At 43.3% G+C, this 12,324-nt stretch overlaps 2 protein-coding genes across 2 annotated transcripts in view; both read right to left on the minus strand.

Annotated features, from left to right (window-relative positions):
• Positions 1–3,304, minus strand: part of Dna2 (DNA replication helicase/nuclease 2) — a 30,842-nt gene extending 27,538 nt beyond the window's left edge. The window contains exons 1-2 of the mRNA XM_013017094.1: positions 3,169–3,304; positions 1,424–1,606 (exon numbers count right to left, since the gene is read on the minus strand). Coding sequence (XP_012872548.1) covers positions 1,424–1,606; positions 3,169–3,245 — 260 coding nt within the window. The 5' untranslated portion in view covers positions 3,246–3,304. The remainder of the gene's footprint in view (positions 1–1,423; positions 1,607–3,168) is intronic.
• Positions 3,305–10,536: 7,232 nt separating this feature from the next.
• The window catches only part of Slc25a16 (solute carrier family 25 (mitochondrial carrier), member 16), a 25,920-nt gene continuing 24,132 nt past the window's right edge, over positions 10,537–12,324 (minus strand). The window contains exon 9 of the mRNA XM_013017103.1: positions 10,537–10,702. Coding sequence (XP_012872557.1) covers positions 10,546–10,702 — 157 coding nt within the window. The 3' untranslated portion in view covers positions 10,537–10,545. The remainder of the gene's footprint in view (positions 10,703–12,324) is intronic.

A 12,324-nucleotide genomic window follows, 5' to 3' on the forward strand; every position in this document is an offset into this window, starting at 1 on the left:
TCCTAGCTATTCAGAGGGCTGAAATCTGAGGGTTGAGCTTCAAAGCCAGCCAGGGCACAAAAATCCATGAGACTCTTCCTTCCAATTAATTACAAAAAAAAAAAAGCCAGAAGTGGAGCTGTGTTCATGTTAAGAGTGCTAGCCTGGAGCAAAAAAAAGCTGAGACAGCACCCAAGCCCAGAGTTCAAGCTCTAGGGCTAGGACACATACATAACTCAAGGGTTTGCTGTAAAGTCTGAAGAGGAAACTGCTTCATGTCAGTAATGTCAGTCAGAAAAGTCACCAAGCTTTACTAGTATAGCTTCAACTGTGAATTTTGTTTGATGTTAAGTCTCTTAGTCTTTCTTTATTTATTTTTGTCAGTCATGGGGCTTGAACTTTGGGCCTGGGAGCTGTCCCTGAGCTCTTCAGCTCAAAGCTAGTGCTCTACCACTTGAGCCACAGCCCCACTTCCGGTTTTTCTGGTGGTTAATTGAAGATAAGAGTCTCACAGACTTTCCTGTCCAAGCTGGCTTGAACTGTAATCCTCAGATCTCAGCCTTCTGAATAGCTAGGATTGTCACTGGCACCCAGCAAGTCTTTTATTCCTAAGACTTAACGCACATTTACAGCTTTTATAAGCCTTGATCAATGAAGACAAACCTGGTCTAACAAATATGGAATCTATCTAGTTCAAACTAATTTGCAGCCTAGACAAAGAAGCAAAGTTAGTGCAAATAGTACAAATATTCCAACATCTAAAACAAATAAAAATCCAAAACATTTCTGATCTCAAGCATTTCAGATAAAGGATGCTCAATCTGTATATGATTTTTCAAATGACAATAAAAATTGTAAGAAAAAAAGATCAATGTTTAGGAACAATGAACTTGAGATGCTGGGTAATGGCCACAAAGTGGCACTGTGACTCAAAGTGGTAAGCCTTGAGCAAAAGAGTTCAGAGACAACACCCAGGCCCTGAGTTCAAGCCCCATGACCAAAAAAAGAGTTGGGTAATGGCCACAATTTTTATGTAGTCAACCATGTTCAAATAAACAATTGGGGCTGGGAAGTTGGCTCAGTGGCAGAGCGCTTGCCTTGCATGCCTGAGGCCCTGGGTTCAATTCCTCAGCACCACATAAGCAAAAAGAAAAAAGGCGGAAGTGGCGCTGTGGCTCAAGTGGTAGAGTACTAACCTTGAGCTGAAGGGCTGAGGGACAGTGCTCAGGCCCAGAGTTCAGGCCCCACAACCGGACCAAAAAAAAAAAAAAAACAATTGAATTATAGCAACATCCACACAAGCCGTCTGATGTTTCAAGATGGCACCCTGAAAATGAAGGTATAGTTGAGAGTGTTTGCCTCAAATTCACAAGGCGTTGGGTTCAACACCAAGCACCACACACACCCACAAGAAGGTATCAGTGATTGAGTCACACAAACTCACCAGTCATTCCTAAGGATACACATTTCTCTGTGTTCCAGTGATGGAGAAGCAGTGATGACTAGGTGTTTTTCATAATTTCCTTCTTCATTCTGTACAAGATCCACTGTTAACACCAGATAGCGGTTGTCTATTCCTCTATTCAGAATCGTTTTAGGAAAGGACGCTTCCACCTTGTTCTGAAATCTAAAGTGAATATATACAAAACTACTTTAGCACAGCCATGAAGAAACCATTCAATGTGTTTCTTCTGAAAAGATCAGCATCATGACCTTTAGCTAAAATAGGTAAAACTAAGCAAAGATATACTAGAAATTTTTCCATTATAAAAACTTGGTCAGTGGCTCCCACCTGTAATCCTACCTGCTCAAAAGGCTGAAATCTGAAGAATTAAAAGCCAGTCCAGGTAGAAATTTGTGATGCTCCTTTTCTAATTAGCAAGATAACAGACTGGAGGCATGGCTCAAACAGTAGAGCACCAGTTGTGTGCAGGAAAGCCCAGTAAGAGCAAGAAGCTCTAAGTTAAAGCCCTGGTACCAGCTCAAAAACAAAACAACTGTTAATCCTCAATACTGAAAAAACAAACAACAACAAAAAACTCTTACCCTAGTGATATGGTTCAGTTGTACAATTGCCCAGAACGTGTAAGTCCCTGCCCATAAATCCAAACAAAACTTATCTGAGTAGAACTATGAAAATAACCCTCCCAACCTTGTATAGCTAATTCATGATAATTAACAAACAAAAAACGTCTTTGGACTATTAAGTCTTTCCTAGTGGACTGAATTAGTGAGTGACCAATTGAAACCCAAAGCCATTCCCTCTCCAATTATAAACTTCCAATACCTTTCACATTACCCCTAAAGTTATGTGTCATCAGCCTGTACACTTTGTTATTTTGTACACATTCTACTGAATTCTCCCAACTAGCCTGAGGCTATAAATTTCCCAGAGTCTGGGCTGGGAATGTGGTTTAGTGGTAGAGACAGTGCTTCCAAGCCCTGGATTCAATTCTTCAGTACCACATAAACAGAAAAGGTCAGAAGTGGCACTGTGGCTTAGGTGCTAGAGTGCTAGTCTTGAGCACAGAGAGGCACAGGGACAGCACCCAGCCCCTGAGTTCAAGCCCCAGGACTGTAAAGAAGGGAAAGGAAAGAAAAGAAGAGAAAGAGAGAAAGGGAGAGGGGGGAGAGAGAAAAAAAAGAGAAAGGAAGGAAGGAAGGAAGGAAAAGAAAGATTGTCCCCCCCCAAAGTCTGCTGTGAGGCTTGGGGGATCTCCAAGGGTAATGGTTGTATTTGCAGCTCTAAGGAGACAACAGGAGGATCACGAGTTCAAGGCCAGCTGGGTTACTAGGCAGACCCAGTCTCAAACAGCAATAAAGCTGATATTGCTACTACAAAACCCAAACCCAAGCGGTCCCTGCAGAGTTCTCCCTGGGCTTAGTTCTTCCAAGAAAACACGGAGAAAAGCATCCAATTTTAATTTTCTTCTAATTTTCTGCTAGGGAAAAGAGGAGCCCAGGCCCTCCCGAATCGTGGCAGAGTAAAATCAAGGGAAGGACTTCAGTGTGGGGCAGGAGTCTTCTCGTTCTGGACGAGGGTGACCCCAAAGAAAGCCCTGTGAGGCGGGCCCGGGCTCCGGGGGCTGCCGGGGACCCCGGGGCCCCGAGCCGGCTGGAGCGCGGCCTCTCCCGCCCCTTCCATTCAAATCTCCCGCGGTTCCCCACTCCAGGACGCGCTCCGCTCACTGGTCGGTCGGCGCTGTAGCAGGCTCCTCCCCGAAACTCTTCTCCATCAGCAGCTCCAGTTCGTCCAGCGGCTCCATGCCGGACTTGGGGATAGCAACCTGTCTCCCGCCCGAGTCAGGTCAAAAGGACCTGGGGGGCCAGGGCCAAAACCCTGCCGAGTGGGAAGAAGCGGGAGCCCGCGCGCCACCCCGGCGCCTGCGCAGACCCTCCGCGGTCCCACGTGACCGGGGCGGCCCAGCCAATCACCTGAAGGCTCCTCACTTGGCCCGCCCCGGCCACGAGGCCAGGTAAGTTTTCCTCCCTCAGCGGAATCTAATTGTCCTGCCTTTCCCTGCCGACGTCCCGACCCAGGCCCAGCACGTGTTTGCACCCTAAAACATGTTTGCAGATGCTTCAAGTTAGGTGTCCCGTTAGCTTTGGAATCTGGAATATCCTGGACGAAAGACATGCTTTCCTTCCCCCCTGAAAAACTGAGATTAGAAGCTGTCAGAAACTCCATCGCGAAGGCCGGCCGGAAGGTGGCTCATTGGGAAGTGCGTGCCTCGCCTGCAGGAAGCCCCACAGAAACGGGAAAAGCCAGACGCGATACTGGCTCAAATGGTAGGGTGCCAGCCTTGAGCAAAAGCAGCTCAGGGACGGCGCCCAGGCTGAGTTCAAGCCCCACCACCAACCAAAAAAAAAAAAAAAAAAAAGCCAGGGGCCCGTGGCTCACGCCTGTAATCCTAGCTACTCTGGAGGCTGAGATCTGAGGATCGCGGTTCAAAGCCAGCCCCGGCAGGAAAGTCTGTGAGACTCTTATCTCCAATTAACCACCAGAAAACCAGAAGTGGCGCTGTGGCTCAAGTGGTAGAGCGCTAGCCTTGAGCTGAAGAGCTGACAGCGCCCAGACCCAGAGTTCATGCTCCAGGACTGGCAGGAAAAAAAAAGAGAGAGAAACTCCATTGCATCACAATTAGATTTCCAAAACTACCAGCTCCTGCTTTGAACTTCTTTCCACACTCTTAACTATTTTTTGTCTTTATTAATACAGGGGATCGAACTCAGGATGTTACATTTGCTAGTGCTTTGCTACATACCAGCCCTCCCCCCTTCAGCTCCCCCCCCCAACCTCCCAGTCTTCAGATCTAGCACATTTACTTTATTTTCTTTTGTTGATTTAACTTCAAACCATTGCTGACAGTGATCTTTATTAAATTTTATCAATAATCAATTTTTTTTTGGCCTGTCATGGGGCTTGAACTCTGGGCCTGAGTGCTGTCCCTCAGGTCTTCAGCTCAAAGCCGAAGGCGCTAGCACTTGAACCACACTGCCACTTCCGGTTTTCTGGTGGTTTATTGGAAATAAGAGTCTCACAGACTTTCCTGCCCAGGCTGGTTATAATCTCAATCCTCAGATCTCAACCCCCTGAGTACAGTCATAAGCCACCAGCACCCACCTAATCAATTTTTATTTAATAAATTTTATTTCCCTATCAAAAACCTTCAAAAGTTTTCCATTGCATTTAGAACAAAAGCACAATCATTACCTCATCCTACAAATGTGGCCTTTGTCTATTTCTCTAGCCCCTTCAGTTGCTTCTCCTTTCCTGGCAAGGATTTCTTCACATCAGCAATTCCTCTGTGAAGTCAACCTTTTGCCTGTTTCAGGGGTTTTGTATATGCTTTTCTCTCCCTGTGGGTCATTATTCCTCTGTAATTCTTTGACTGGTTCCTTTCTGTTTTCTACATGTCAACTTGTGGTATTACATAGCATATCAAGAAAACACTTCCTTGACTTTTCTGAAATAGCTCCCATGCTTACTTGCTTTCACATAATCACTTTCCCAAAATATTCCTGAAATCAATTTAAAAATTGGCTTGTGTCCATTGACATGGCATAGAAGCAGGCTGACATATTAGAATTGTATATCAACAAGATAACTGCTGTGTTAAGCTCTAGACTGAGACTAGATGAGTAGGAACCACAGATCCATGGCTTACCATTTAATCTCCCTGGATCCCTGCAACCCCATATGTAAAAAAGAAATATTAAATAGCAGGAAGTGGTGCTGTAGCTCAAGTGGGAGAGCGCTTGCCTTGAGCTGAAGAGCTGAAGGACAGCGCTCAGGCCCAGAGTTCAAGCCCCACGACCGACAAAAAAAAAAAAAAAAAGCTACAGGAATAAATAGCAGGTATCTCAGAGTATTACTGTAAGGATTGAGTTAAGGTGTCAAAAATATTTAAAACAGACTGGGCACTGGTGGCTCATGCCTATAATCCTAGCTATTCATGAGGAAGGCTGAGGTCTGAGAACTACAGTTCAAAGTTAACCAGGCAACAAAGTACCTGACACTCTTTATCTCCAATTAACCATCAGAAAATAGGAAATGGCTCTGTGGCTCAAGTGCTAGCCTTGAGCTGAAGAGCTGAGGGACAGCGCCCAGGCCCAGAGGTCAAGCCCCACAACCAACCAAAAAAAACAAAACCATAAGCCAGATGCCAGTGCTCTCGCCTGTGACCATAGCTACTCAGGAGGCTAAGATCTGAGGATCATGGTTCAAAGCCAGCCAGGGGAGGAAAGACCATTAGATTTTTACCTCCAATTAAACACCAAAAAAACTGGAAGTGGAGCTATGGCTCAAGTGGTAGAGTGTTATCCTTGCCCACAAAAGCTTAGGGACAGCTCCCAGGCCTGAGTTTAAGTCCCAGGACTGGCACTAAAGAAACAAATAAACAGCATCAAAACAAGGATAAAATTTTATTTTAATATCCAATGAATTCTGTAACATAGAATGCAAATTTTTACTTAAAAAATATTTGTCATTCCCCTTTATTGATAACACAAGTGAGATACTTATTTTAAACATTTAACTTATCTTAAGATTTAATGCCTTTAGTCAGCTACAGTGTGGTCCAGAAATTAAAATATACAAAATAGTTTTAGAAACACAGGTATTTCTACTTGCTGGAACACCTATAAAATCATACAAAGATACATATTTCTTTTTAAAATAAAGACTTTGAAAATGAAACCAGCTTATTTATTTTTACCAAGATATGACAAAAATCTCTTATGCAAAACAAAAATTGACACAGAAATATAATACTTACAAGTTACTTTTCATGTTTTAAAAATCACATCAGAAAATGGGCACTGATGACTCACACCTATAATCCTAGCTACTCATGAGGCTGAGATCTGAGGATCATGGTTCAGAGCCAGCCTGGGCAGTAAAGTCCATTAGACATTTTTTTTTTTCCAGTGGTGGTGGTGGTGGTGGGCGGCTTGAACTCTGGGCCTGGGTGCTGTTCCTGAGCTCTTCAGCTCAAGGCTACCACTCTACCTACCACTTGAGCCATAGTACCATTTCCGGTTTTCTGGTGGTTAACTGGAGATAAGAGTCTCCCGGACATTCCGGTCCAGGATGGCTTTGAATGGCAAATTCTCAGATCTAGCCTCCTGAGTAGCTAGGATTATAGGCATGAGCCACTGGCACCCAGCCCATGACACTCTTATATCCAATTAACCACCAGAAAACAGGGAATAAAACTGTGTCTCAAAGTAGTATAGCAGTAGCCTTGAGCACAAAATCTCAGGGACAGCACCTTAGCCCTGAGTTCAAGCCTCACAAATGACAAAAGAGGAAGAGGAGGAGGAGGACGAAAAGGTGGTAGAGGAGAAGGAGGAAGAGGAGAGGAGGAGGAGGAAATAATAATAATCACATCAGAGCTGGGTCACCCGTGGCCCATGCCTGTAATCAATCCTAGCTACTCAGAAGGATAGGAGTTAAAAGCCAGCCCAGACAGGAAAGTCTATGAGACTCTTGCCTTCAATAAACCACCAAAATGCCAGAAACGGTAGCGCACCAGCCTTAAGCAAATAAAAAGCTTAGGGTCAGCATCCAGGCCCTGGGTTGGACATACACGGATGTACACACATACACATTCACATCAATTCTATAAAATCTTTCTTGTTGATGTTGAGATTTTTTGTTTGCTTTTTGGTTTTTGCCAGTTCTAGATGCTTAAGTGCAGAGCCTCTTGCTCTCACTTAGATTTTTGTTCACAGCTGGTAGCTTAACTACTTGAGCCATACTTCCAAATTTGGCATTTTGCTGGTTAATTGGAAATACTCAGCCTTCTAAGTAGCTAGGATTACAGCTATCTGGCCTAAACCACTATTTTTTTTTTCTTGGTGGTTGTGAGGCTTGAATCCAGGGCCTGGGCACTGACCTTGAGCTTCTTTTGCTCAATGCTAGTAGCACTCTACCACTTGAGCCACAGTACCACTTCTGGCTTTTTCTGTTTATCTGGTACTGAGAAATAGAAGCCAAGGCCTCATGCATGCTACTCAAGCAAGCTACCACTAAGCTACATTTCCAGCTTACCTAAACCACTATTTCTAAAGATAGGACAATAATTAGATCTTAATCTTAAGTAGTTTTCTCATATAAGGCTAACAAATCATATGTTGTATTTTTACTTGTTTATAGTATACAAAATTACTTTACATGGAAGAACTTCTCATATTACAACATAATTCCTCAGAAATATTTTTTGATACTCAAATATACATCAATTGATATTTCATAGTCCACTTAAATATTCTAGTATATACCAAATCATTTAACAAAACATACCTACAGAGTAACTTTTTAAGAGCAAAGATATTAAATACTTATTACTGTCTTTGGGAAATTCACACTGACCTCTAATAACAGATGTAAAACACTCATACTACCTGGCTAATAACACAGAGCAAAACATGACACTTTTTTACTTTTTAAATTGATACTTTTTAAATACATCTTTTTTTTTACAAAAAAATTAAAAGGGTTTGGGGTATATCAGTGGTACAGTGCTTGCACATGTTAGTACAAAGTCCCCAAGTTCAATGCCCAGCATGGTAAAAAAATTAAAATAAAAAACTTTAAAAATGAAGGTAAATTTGCTTGTTCTTATATCCAATGAAAAAGAAATAGGAGGCAAAAAAAAAGTAATACTTCAATGCTGGATATGTTTCATAGCACTTAAAATTTCAGTTCTCATCATTTTGCTGCAGTGTAACAGGATTCTGTTAATACTAAACTGATATTCAGGGCCAGAGATGACATTCAGAGGTTAACCACTTGCCTAGCATAAGCAAGGCCCTGGGTTTAATCCCCCCAATGTTACACACACACACACACACACACACAACCCCCCCAATGTTACACACACACACACACACACACACACCATTGAAAAATTGTAATTTTAAGGGCTGAGGATTTAGTTCACTGGCAGAGTGTGCGCTTAACATGCATTAAGCCCTAGTACAGATTCCTGGTATTATATTGGGAAAAAATAAATAAAAAACAGGCACTGGCTGGGCACTGGTGGCTCATGCCTATAATCCTAGCTACTCAGGAGGCTGACATCTGCAGCCTAGGCAGGAAATTCCTCCAATTAACCACCAGGAAACTGGAAATGGCACTGTGGCTCAAAGTGGTAGAGCACTAACCCTGAGTTACAGAGCTAAGGGACATTGCACAGGACCAGAATTTAAGACCCACGGCCAACACACACACACACAGACACACAGACACACACACACACACACACACACAGATCCCAGTGGCTTGTGCCTATAATCCTACCTACTTAGGAGGCTGAGAATCAGGATTTTTGTTCAAAGCCAGCCTGGCCAGAAAAGTCCATGAGATTCTTACCTTCAATTAACCAGCAAAAAGCTGGAACTAGAGCTGTGGCTCAAGTGGCAGAGCAAGAAAAAAAAAAGAAAGAAAGAAAAGAAAAAAAAGAAAGAGATAGTCCAGGTGCCAGTGGCTCACACCTATAATCGAGCTACTCAGAGGCTGAGATTTGAGAATCTTGGTTTGAAACCAGCCGGGGCAGAAAAGTCCCCATGAGATTCTTTTTTTTTTTTGGCCAGTTGTGGACACTGTCCCTCAGCTCTTCAGCTCAAGGCTAGTGCTCTACAATTTCAGCCACAGTGTGCCACTTCTGGCTTTTTCTGCTTATGTGGTGCTGAGGAATCGAACCCAGGGCCTCATGCATGCAAGGCAAGAATTCTACCACTGAGCCACCTTCCCAGCCCTCCCCAGCCCCATGAGATTCTTCTCTCCAATTAACCACTCAAAAAACAGAAGTGGTGCTGTGGCTCAAGTGGCAGAGCACTAGCCTTGAGCACAAAGAGGCTTAGGGACAGCACACAGGCCCTGAGTTCAAGCCCCATAACCACCAAAAAAAAGAAAAAAAGAAAGTCAAACTGAATTACAGACTGCAGATATAACTCAGTGGTGCACACGTGCTTAGCATGTGTAAGGCTAACACAGTCCATCCCTCCAAAAATCATTACAATGAAAAGTTTGGAAAAATGATAAAGCTAATGTTATTAATTTTTTGTTCATGTGGTACCAAGGAATTAAACCCAGGGCCTGTGCATGCTCAGCAAGAACTCTACCACTAAGCCACATTACCAGCCCTAATAGCAACCTCTTGAACCTCATTATAAAATACCTTCTGGTTCTAAATAAAACTTGAAGACAGTTTCAAGTAACCTAACTAACCAGCATTAGCGTAAGACTTATTTTCAGTGTTAAAAGGCATAATGTTTTACATTAAAACATATGTTACAAGCCGGGTGCCAGCGGCTTATACCTATAATCCTACCTACTCAGAAGGCTGAGATCTGAGGATCGAGGTTCAAAGCCAGCCCAGGCAGGAAAGTCCAAGAGACTCTTATTTCCAATAAACCACCAGAAAACCAGAAGTGACGCTGTAGCTCAAGTGGTAGAGCGCTCGCCTTGAGCTGAAGAGCTGAGGGACAGTGCTCAGGCCCAGAGTTCAAGCCCCATAATCGATAATAAAAAAAACAACATATGTTACAAACACATTTTATATGTTCGTATTTAAAAAGAAAAAAAGTAATGCTAGGCATAGTGGAGAACAACTGTAATCCCAGGATTTAGGAAGCTCAAGCAAGAGGATCAAGAGTACTAGTCCAGCCTGGACTGTATCTGAAGACTTTGTGATCTCAAAAGACAAGCCAGCAAGCAAGCAAACAAAGAAAATCAAACAAAAAACAAGTACTAAATACCAAATACCACGGTTCCTAGGATAGGGTTGATATTCCTCTACAAGTAATGTTACCCCACAATTATTTTTATACTTTGTTTTTATTTTGCCATCTGGGAGGTTATTGAGGAAAAGAAACCACAAACCATGATTTTTTTTTTTCTTTTGGGTTGTGGGGCTTGAACTTGGGGGCATGGGTGCTATCCCTGAGTTCTTTTTGCTCAAGGCTAGCACTCTACTATTTTGAGCCACAGCTCCACTTCCGGTTTTCTGGTGATTAATTGGAGATAAGAGTCTTACAGCCTTTCTTGCCTTTTTTTTTTTAGTTGAGGTGAAAAAACTGTTTCATAAGTTCATATGTTGTAAAAGCCACTGCTTGAGAGGGAATACAGCGGATGTAGTTAAGAGATAAGCCACGGTACAATCCTTTTCGAATTCCATGGTGTCCATAGACGTACTTCATAGTCTCCCGCATGGTACTGAAAGACAAAGGTTAAATGATAGCATCACTAGACTGGTCAGGAAAAGACAATTTCAGGATCCAAGGCAGTATTTTGTTTTTTATTTTATTTTATTTTTTGTCAGCCATGGGGCTTGAGCTCTGGGCCTGGACATTGCCCTCAGCAATTCAGCTCAAGGCTACCATTCTACCACTTGAGCCACAGCACCACTTCTGGTTTTCTGGTGGTTTACTGAAGAGTCCCATGAACTTTCCTGCCCAGGCAGACTTGGAACCGTGATCCTCAGATCTCAGCCTCCTAAGTAACTAGGATTACAGGCATGAGCCACCAACACTCAGCTCCATGGCAGTATTTTTGAAAGATGCTATAACACCATCTTGAAAAGGTTTTGGAAGATAGGTATTACAACAAGCTAAAAAATCACAAGGAGGGCTGGGAAGGTGGCTCAGTGGTAGAGCGCTTGCCTTGCATGCATGAGGCCCTGGGTTCGATTCCTCAGCACCACATAAGCAGAAAAAAACCAGAAGTGGCGCGGTGGCTCAAGTGGTAGAGTGCTAGCCTTGAGCTGAAGAGCTGAGGGACAGTGTCCAGGTGAGGGACAGTGCCCAGGCCCAGAGTTCAAGCCCCATGACTGACAAAAAAAAAACAAAACACAATGAAACAGCAAATTGTTCCAAGCAAATACAGACATTTGGGGCTCATAATTACTTCCTCTAAAAATTTTGTCCATAATGTTTTCTGATAGCACTATTCCATGGTTTAGATTTAACAAATGAAGACCATTTCAGAGTTGTTTCTTTTCCTTACAGATCAACATCCTATACTTTGTCATAGTCCCCTCTCCATAGGGAATCTGGATGAAATTTTCAAAATAGTATTTTGAGTGAACAAGGCAATCCAAGGTCCTAAACATTTTGCTTTTCTCTTAAGGAACAGAAAACTGCTATGGTTTGACTCTGGAATGTGTCCCAAAGATCCCTAAGTTGAAGGGCTTGATCTTCACCCTTTTATTTTTCATGATTGAGGGACAGTACAGCCTTGAAGAGGAGGGGCCTAGTGAAAGGTCTCTGGAGATGTGAATTTGGAGAAATATGAGGCTGCGGCCCCTTTCTTACTTTCTCTTTCCTCTCCTAGCCATGAAGTAAGTGGTTTTTGCTTTGCCCCAATCTCATGCCATGATTTGCAGCCTCACCACAGGCTCAAAACTAACAGAGCCAACTGATCATAGACTGAAGCCTCTGGGTCAAAACAAAACCCCTTTCTCTTTATAAGCTGACAATCTTAAGCATTGGTTACACTGACAGGAAGCTGACTAACACAAACACAAAGACTAGGAAGATGGCTCAGTATAAAGTACTTGCCTAGCATGCATGAAGCCCTGGATTGGATTCCTCAGTACCACGCAAATAGAAAAAGCTGGGAAGTGGTAGAGTGCTAGCCTTGAGCAAAAGAAGCTCAGGAACAGTGCCCAGGCCCTGAGTTTAAGCCCTGGGACTGGCACATGCACACACACACACACGCACGCACACGCACACAATGATGCTAAATTTCTTGTTTGTTTTTTGGGGTCTGGTCGTGGGGCCTGAACTCTGGGCCTGGGCACTGTCCCTCAGCTCTTCAGCTCAAGGCTAGTGCTCTAC

This window comes from Dipodomys ordii, unplaced genomic scaffold (assembly GCF_000151885.1).
Source record: "Dipodomys ordii isolate 6190 unplaced genomic scaffold, Dord_2.0 Scaffold34, whole genome shotgun sequence".
Classification (NCBI taxonomy): Eukaryota; Metazoa; Chordata; class Mammalia; order Rodentia; family Heteromyidae; genus Dipodomys; species Dipodomys ordii.